Genomic DNA, 9221 nt, shown 5'->3' with positions numbered 1-9221 from the left:
TGAACTGGGAAAAAAAATTAGGTGTTTTCCAGAACAAACTGTGATTTTGATATCCATCACTGCTGCCTGCCCTCATGGAGCCTGACCAAGGAGACCTTCACAGCCAATTTGTCGTGATTAAATAGAGGAGGGCAGGTCTTCTCCTTAACACTTCAGATGGTGAAGCAAAGCCTTTGTCACCAGTGTGTACTTGTCTGTCTTTGCAGGTCGTTTGGGCTACAAGCTACAAGGTTGGCTGTGCTGTCCACTTCTGTCCCAGGGTGCAGTACACCTCCATAACCAATGCAGCTCATTTCATCTGCAACTATGGGCCCGCGTAAGGTTTTTCATTACAAATATTTCACAGGTTTTGAGTCCTACCCCTTTCCTCCCACAACATGCAACTTTATCACATCAGTCCACCTGTTCATGTGTTTTGTGGGAGGAAATTGTCCTCAAAACAGAGAAAGAGGAACACTTCTATCCAACCAGCTTTTAAACTTTTTTTTTTTTTTTTCTAGAAAGGGAAAAATGTAAGATGCTGACAAGAAAATACTGAAATGATAGTTTGAAAATTAATCCCTTGCTCCTGAGTGCCAAGGTGGCCGGCCCCATACAGTTCTCAAGGTGCAAGCCCAAAGTCTGGAAATACTTCCATGTGTGCCTGCAGAATTAACCCTCTAGGTCAATGGTTTGGGTAATAATTGAAGTGTGCTGCTTGCAGCAGCAGCCTGCTGGTGAGACCGGGTCTGCTCAAGGCAAAACTTTATCCAAAGGTCCCTCATATGCACAGCAGTATGATACCCAGCTAGGATGGATGCTTTTCACCCTTCTCCAGCTAATTAGTGCCTCCATAGTCTAAATACAGCTCTAAAAGCTTTACATGGATACCATGTTGGGCCAAGTCCAGGCCATCCCATAAGCTCAAACAAGTTTGACAGTCCTTTGCCCATGCCTCATCCTTGGAAGAACATGTACCCTTGACCAGATACCTTGAAATGACCCAGCTGCTGCTGTGCCAAAGCAACAAACCACTCTCCTCAGAAGAACCATATGCAACAGGGCTGAGGGACCATTGCCTCTGCCAGTTCTCAAGCCAAAAGCCACTGATCACTGAGGTCAGTCTCTCCTTTCCTTTCTTGGCACTAACTGTGCACTGCACTGTGCTAGATGGTGCAGAAACCCTGTGCACAGGTGAGCAGGCCTTCAGCACTGCCAGGAGGTGCTTGCTGTCCCTCAGACCTCCACAAGACATGACTTAAGTCTTCCTCCTTCAGGCCCTTAGCCCAGATCTGTGTCGTGTAGAGAAATTGAATTATGCTGGATCACTTGCATTGGCAGGGACCCCATGGGGAGGAGGAGCAGCACCCACACCCCCAACAGCAACCAGCAGAGCAGGCAGGGTGCTCTCTGGGGAGGTAAGGGCCCCTAGAGAGGACATTAAAGCTGTGCCCTTTCCTACCGGGTGAGGACACTGCCAACAGGCTGTTAAGTATGAAGAAGGAGGGTAATGTCACATCCAGCTGTTTCTTTTGAAAAGCAGGAACTTGAGTTCTTTATTTATCTAATCCTTAACTATTTTCAGCTTTGCCAAGGGGCAAAGCAAGATGCATGCACAATTTCAGTTTCTAAAGTGAATATATCCCAAAGGATTTTCTTCAGCTTAGAGCAAGTAATGAAATCCCCACCTTGCTGAAAGTAATGAGGTTTTGCCATGAAGTTTAGCGCTACCGGGACTGCATGCATATGAAACCCCTGTGTTTATGGGCAGTTTGGGGCCCACTTTAAATCTCACTTTGGTCACGCTCCAAGCAAAGCAAAGCACTGACCTATTTGGTGCAGTATCAGAGGTGGGCAGGTAATATCAAGCTAAGACCCTGGGCAGAGGTAGCTGATGCCGCTCACACTGCTAGCAGAGGGAGGAAACAGGGAGACACACATTGCTCCTAAAATAAGGCTTTGAGCAACCTGTTCTACTGGGAGGTGTCCCTGCTCATGCAGGGGGGGATTGGGGCTGGAACTAGAGGATTTTTAAGGTCCCTTCCAATCCAAACCATTCTATGATTCTATGGTTTACTAACAAATGGATGAAATCAGTACCTGTAAGAGATTCTCCAGCACAAGAGATTCCCCTTCATGGTTGAATATGGATTTACATACACAGTAACTTAGCCTGCTTTTGCCCCCATAGCTAGAACAAGCTTTGAGAGCCCATAGTCTCCACACACAGAACTTATCCAGCTTTGAGGCTATTTTAATTCCCAGGTTTGCAATACTTCCATGTCCACAATTCTGAACAACAGGCTGCCCCATTACATTTAACCTCTTCTGCTTCACTGCATGTCTTGAGCACAGGGCACTCAGACAGGGACCATCCAAAGACCATTGCCCTATCAGAGTACATGAAGCGAAACCCAGGTTAAGAAGCAATTAGTGGTAGGTGTTAACGTTCTCCTCCCAAGGGCAGTTTGAGAGCAGTTATCACTTTTCTTCACAGTGGAAATTACCCAGGGCGCCCGTACAAGACGGGAGCAGCGTGCAGTGACTGTCACGGCGAGCAGTGTGCCAGCCGGCTCTGTCGTAAGTAGAAGACAACCAGCCCTCCTCCCCAAGCACACAAGGAAAGGGAAGAGCACACAAAAGATACTGGCAGGAGGCAGGCACAGTGCTCTCCTGTTCCTAAATATAATCTGGAAAACTGCAGTCAGAAGCCAAGTGAGCAGTGATGCACAAAGAAAGGGGAGGAGGGTGGAAAGAGCCTGATTTCCACCCCAGGGAGTGATGGGACGAGGTCAGCTCTTCAGGTGCTGGAGGATATGATACGGAAGATATAGTGGATGCAGTTTAAGGTGTTAATACCCCAGCCAGAAGTTACTACTTGCAGAAATGGAAGCACAGAAGGGGATACATGTCCCCTCCCATGGACTCAAGGTTATTTATTACCTGGTGCATGAGCTGTGGCTTGAGCTGGTGCAGACCCAAGCAAGCCTTGCCCCTTGCCGTGCTGCTGCGGGAGGGGAGAGCTGTCACAGCACTGCCAAAGCTGCTCACTCTAGTGAACATCAGGCTGGCCATCTGCTTTCCCCAAAGCACCGGGAGAGAGCCAGGCTGACACACAAGAGCCCTTCACGGGGGTGTGGTGCTCAGCTTGAGCCTCCAGCAGCCCACCTGACTCTTCTAAACTTGGCTTTGCTATGGCTGGTTGGAATCAAGAGGGGAGAAGACCTTCTGCAATTCCTGAAAGAAAGACAAGACACTGTGTTGTGGACATCTGCCCCAAGGGAGCTAAGGGTACAGTCACACTTCTCCCCAGCACTTGACCTTGGGTGAACTAATGGAGCAGGAAGCTGGCATTAAAACACCAGCACTGCAGGAGCAAGAGGTAGTCTCTGAAGCATGGGAGTCTTTAATGCTAGTTACAGGATGAGGATCTTAAATGCAAGGCACTGGGCAAAAGCCAAAGTGAGCTTGGGAAGCATGCCTGGGGGACTGAATCCTCTCTATGCCAGTCACTGGTGGGAGAAGTCAAACATGGTTGATCAAGCACTCCTCAACAAAGCCCCAGGAGTCACTACAGGGCTATCCCAAAGTCAGCATGTCTTTGCTTCTTCCTGGAAAGAAACACAGCTCCCACAGCTGTACTTCTGAGCCCATCCAGAGGCTCACACTTCATTCCCTTTTGCTTTGAGTCAAATAGTTTATAATCTGTAAGTCTACTTACATTCACTTCTTTTCTTTCTCCAGAAAATTCAGAACGTGACAAAGTCATTAGTAAGTACCACTAAGAGTTCCTGCTTCCACTTGTTGCCCTTGGTGCAGCTGTACTTGAAAACAAGTAACTTGTTTTGTTCACAGGTGACTCCAGGTGGTATCCAGAGTGGGACAGACCTGCATGTGACAAGTACTGCATCACTGTTATTGCTTTAAGGCCGTTACTCCTTATACTGACAATACTGGCCAGCTGGCTCATACCAAAATACTGGTCTCTAAGCATCCGCCAGTGATCGAGACACGTGCAGAAGACCACGAAGAGCACTTAGGTCCACTCATCCCTTCCCTGCACATAAGTTACTGGCAGCTCAAAGATCAGTAGAGACGTTGTTTGCACCCACAGATGATTTAGAAGTACAGAAATACTGTCTCTGTTGCAGGCAGCAACTAGGAGAGATGATAAGCAGCTTTCTCATTGCTCAGAACCAGTAACTGGTTTCAAACAACTCATGTATTTTCCAAAGGGGAGCAGTGTAAGCAAGATCAACTGGGTAAAGGAGCACACTGCCCAGGCAGCATTGAGGTGCAGAAAGCTGCACTCCAAACTTTGGGTGCCCAGCCCAGGAGCCTGGCCCCAGCCCTGGCAGAGGCCTCAGGCAGAGCACACACCTGCTCTCTCCTTGGACACTCCTCCAGCAAGATGCAGAGGAGGGGTTTTTCATTTCAACACTTTTTCTAACAATTTTTGGACCCCTGTGAGATCTGGCATTTCCATCCTTTGGCAGCCAGCACATTTCCCAGTTTCCCAGTGCACTGGGGCCACTGGAACTTCTCTTTGCTTAGAATTTGGTTTTAAATACACATCATCCATGCCAAGACATAGTTTCACCTGTGTTTACACATAATCACATATCACTGCTATCTTTCTTCATTGTTTTTTTCTTCTTCTTTTTTTTTTTTTTTTTTTTTTTCCTCTGAGCATAGAGATTTTGTCTGCTGTTTCAAATAATAAATGATTAATTCCTGGTTCCCAAGTGTGGCAATTGTGTATTTGCAACATAAACTAAAGCTTGACTGCTGGTGCGCAAAAAAGCCACCCTATTTAGTTCCAACAGGCACAGTGCTGAGAAACACAATGCTGGAAAAGATGGTATAAAATTCCAGATAAAATAATGCTGTGCCCATAGTTATGCTTTTGGTTCAACAGCTGCTAAAGGATGAGTCTCCTGGAACCTGCACATCTGGAGCAAGCAGAAAACAGCGGGGACAGCTGCTTTGTTCAGTTGGGCATGTCCTCTACTGACTGCAGTTGCTCAGCTCAAGCAGAGGCTGGAAGCAGCAGAACTGCACAAACTCACAGCTGGACTGCAGTGATCCATATATATTTGGAAGCAGGTTTAGATGCCTCTGCATCACGCCCCACTGCAGGACACAGATCCACTGCTGTACAGGAGACTGGGAAGTTGCCCTCACCACCTCATTTCTGGGCTACTGACCCTGTAGCACCTGTCCATATGTCCATATACCCAGTCCCGGCACCACTGCTGGGCTGGATCTTAACTGAAAACACTGGAACTGGGATGCAAAGTTTTTTACTTTATTCTTCCAGGTAGTTAAGTGCTTGCACTTGAGTCATCTCAGCATCACAGCATTCCCTCAATAAATCATTTTTCAAAATGCAGATATGGCTGTGGACAAAATTCTAAATATTGCTCTTGATATTTATTTATATTTAGCTTTTTGGCTACCAGAGCCTCCATAGCCAAGATACCACACTTGCAGACAGCAGATAAAATCATGGAATCATAGTATGATTTGGGTTGGAGGGAACCTTAAAGATCATCTAGTTCCAGCCCTCTTGCATGGGCAGGAACATCTCCCAGTAGACCAGATTGCTCAAAGCCCTCTCCAGTCTGGCCTTGAGCACTTCAATCCAGAGTCTCTCTCATTCATCCCTTCCTGGATGGGAGGGAGAGGGGATCGAGAGCATTGCTGTCTCCGGTTCAATTGCTGATCCTGAGTCAAACCATGACAACTTTCAGGAATGGGACATACACAGCTTCCCCGGGAAACATGCTCCAGTGTCTCATCACCCTCACACTAAAGAATTTCCTCCTAACATCTGATGTAAAGATGAGCAGTTTCCTCTCCACACTCCAGTAACTAGCATCCCAGTACCCATGCTGGCCTACCTGTCAGTGAGCCAGGCTAAATTCAATCTTCAAAAGTAGGCAGATTAGGGTGTTTAAAAAGAGAATAACAATCCCCACTGCAAAAGCAAGGCCATTGGTCTATCCATCTAAAAGGACAGCTACTTTCCTCTCCACTTGTGTCTTTGCCACTCTCTTTTGTGTAAGACCCAAGCCTCAAGTTTCATGTACTGCAAAACCACACCAGAAAATCCCATCAGGGAAGCAAGCAGCACTTGAGTAGCAGGGCTCACTCTGTGTCTGCTCTCCTGCACGGGCTCACACCCTAGCATGGAGCCTGGCACAGGGTCTCTCCCACTGGTGCCACATGCAGCTAAACCCTACCATTGCAAAGAAAGAGAAATGAGGAGAGCGAAGAGCATAAGCTGCTGTGTCCAGGGAGCAAAAGTGAGCTCAGTAGGAATTCTCCCCTGCTTAGTTTAATCTCTGCTTGGTCTCCAGGAGAGTAAACAGAATGAACACAGAGCCCTTAAAGTTAAAAACATTTAACTGTTTACTTCAGCAGCTCTAAGGAGATACCATACAAAAAGCTTCATTAAAAAACCTGTAAATCACTGGGGCTTAGGGAAAAAAAAACCCAAACTTCACACCATGGTATTTTTCAAAAAAAACCCTGAAAATCAGGAATTCAAAGCTAAACTAGTACTGCGGCTCATTTTAAGGATATCCAAAAATCCAGACAGATGTTTAATGTTTAACTCCTGAAAATCAAACCCCTTTGAGTTGTTCACATTTATTTTATGGCACAGGCCCATGAATTTTGTATTATAAACACAAAACACTGACATATAAATGCAGCCTTCGGATACATTTTTGCAAGTCTGTAAACTCTAAAATCAGTTTAAGGGGGCAATTTGCAATAACTCAAACTGTTATGAAAATGCAATAAACATTTTTTCACTCTTCCAGATCCACATTGTTTTCCATTCCTTACTTTTTATACAAGTGTTAGAACTGTATTGCCATATTCTCTGAGAAAACAGGTGCAAAAAGCACCAACAATGAGCTCACACAGCCAGTTGCCATTCAGATATGGGCTCTTAAGCAGACAAGTCCTTTGGTTTAGCTTCTCTACAGGAATCTGAGTAGCCTTTCTTGATTTTCCAGTTTAAGTAAATAGAAGTCCAACCTACAATCCTTGAGACCTGTCAACCATAACAACTGAAAAAGATGAAATGCAACACAGTCTTTTCACCCCATAACAAGAGAAGGACAGGACCCCCTGAAGTCTGTTAAGAGTTTTAGTATGGATAGGGATTTGATGCAGAAGCTACACAGAAGCCTCAGCTGTGGGTCCTAAATCAAAAAAGCACAATGGAAATATAAAGGATTTCATGCCAAGTAGCCATCAAGCTGAGCTATTTTCTTGTACTGCAACTCAGGTAACCAGGCAGTTGGATGATGCAGCTGGAAAATTTTTTTGTAGGGTGCTTTGCTTTCAGCTTGATCAGGTTCCTGACATGAAATGGCAGTCTATCAACACCAGTGTAGAGCAACGAGCCCTAAATCTGTATTTAACTTTTTAAACAACAAAAGGAACACCTGTATCAGTCCTCTGCAGCGAAAGTGGACTTGTCCAGTCCAGACTAGAATGAAGACTCTTCCTCCCCAATTACATCTATGCTCCTTCCCTGGCTGGTCACACTGCTCCTTACTGGCTCCTTGTTCTGCAGACTCTTCTGTTGGAGCGCTCATCCGTGGCATCCACTGTAAGAACAGGCATTTCAACTCAAGTATTGTACTGCCTCCTGTTGAAATTGGTCCCTTTGATACATGAGAAGTCTGAACCTGACTGGTACTGAACTCAGGTTACCACTGTGCACTGTCAACTGCTAAACATCAGTTAGTGTTTCTAAAAAGCTTTTCATAGTCCTGGTATCAGTAAAGACATCAGCTCAAGACAGTTTCTGAGATCGGAGTTTGTGACTCATTGATCACATTCTCAGTGAAGTATCTGCTGAAGTATTATTTTCCTGACTGATTCCACAAGTAATCGTTTATGAACAACACAGTCCCTAAAAGGACTGTTTTTCCTCAATAATTAAGCACCAAAAAGTGATAACATAGCTGAAAGGCACAGTAAGGCTAATGCTGTCCCCTACCCTCAAGGGCAAGCATCTCAGCAATTTCTCCACACACACACATACTGGCTCTTTAGCAACAAATATTCTGAACTCTTATTTGTATATGTAAAAAAGGCAATGGCTCTATTTCCAGTTACTAGTTTCCAATAAAAGGTCACTAACCCAAACGCAGAGTTGCAATGTTCTAGCATAATCATTCACTGCATGTGTAAGGGGATCAAAATTCCAAAACCTTGCCGAAGTACTCCAGCACAATAAAGGAACTGGTGTAGCTCTACCACCTCCTAATCATTACATTTGCTTCTTTAATAGTGGGTGTATTAAAAAGCAACATCTGCTCTTCTGGTGAACTCTACTTCATCACAATTAGCATTTTCAGGAAACTAAAAACCTCTAAGCTTCCCTTAAATAAAGGGGAAGGGCCTCAAAATGAAAGGAAAAAAAAAACAAACAACAAAAACACACTTTCTTATAATTTCTTTCAAGCAATAAATAAATAATGTATTAAAAGAAAGGTAACAAGACTTTATGCTTTCTCTGCAGCACATTCTGTGCAGAAAGAACCTTGCTTTGTACCACATTCTATCTAGCAGCCTCCAGGATAATGCTAATAAATGAGTGCACTAATGGCATTCAATTATTATTACATTTATTTAACTCTCACATGAACCTGTGAGCTTGTTTCCTGGAAAACAACATGTAGTTTGTGCAGAAGATGACTAATTCAAGTGTTTAAGAAATGTATTAAAATAGTTTATTAACACCAAGACAAGACACACAAAAATTACCAGCTTTTACAGAAAAAAAAGCATAATACAGTAGTAGGTCTTGCTTGTTTTGCAGAAGCTATCACCATAACTGAGGCTACACACACGATGGTAGTCGTTTCCACAAGAATTACCTTAAACTCCCACAAAGTTATCTGACTCTGATGTTTAACATCCTATGTCAAACTCCTAAATGTTTCTATTAGAAACCTTGCCTTAAGGCAGATGGATATTATCCAGATACACTCTCATGCTTTCTCAAACAACACAGCAGTGCAGATTTTCTTCACCAACCTAGGCAATTCTGCTCAGGTACTTCAGGTCCACTAGCTAAAGTGTACTTATGAAAAGACATTGTCTTTCTACCTAGGTCTTTTTGTCCAGATTATACGACAGCAAGAAGTCTCAAATCTTCCAAATATGAAAATGTTCATTAACATGGGAGAAAACTGAGCATCTCAGGTGATTAA

The 9221-nt window shown here is 44.4% G+C and overlaps 1 protein-coding gene across 1 annotated transcript in view; it reads left to right on the top strand.

Annotated features, from left to right (window-relative positions):
• Positions 1-4429, top strand: part of LOC104393564 (glioma pathogenesis-related protein 1-like) — a 9315-nt gene extending 4886 nt beyond the window's left edge. Inside the window, exons 3-7 of the mRNA XM_010003075.1 lie at positions 207-316; positions 2477-2559; positions 3724-3750; positions 3835-3961; positions 4315-4429. Coding sequence (XP_010001377.1) covers positions 207-316; positions 2477-2559; positions 3724-3750; positions 3835-3961; positions 4315-4429 — 462 coding nt within the window. The remainder of the gene's footprint in view (positions 1-206; positions 317-2476; positions 2560-3723; positions 3751-3834; positions 3962-4314) is intronic.
• Positions 4430-9221: the final 4792 nt, after the last annotated feature.

This window comes from Chaetura pelagica, unplaced genomic scaffold (genome assembly GCF_000747805.2).
Source record: "Chaetura pelagica isolate M959 unplaced genomic scaffold, ChaPel_1.0 scaffold288, whole genome shotgun sequence".
In the NCBI taxonomy this organism is placed as follows: domain Eukaryota; kingdom Metazoa; phylum Chordata; class Aves; order Apodiformes; family Apodidae; genus Chaetura; species Chaetura pelagica.
Note: the sequence above shows the minus strand (reverse complement) of the source record. Positions and strands in the feature narration are given on the sequence as shown.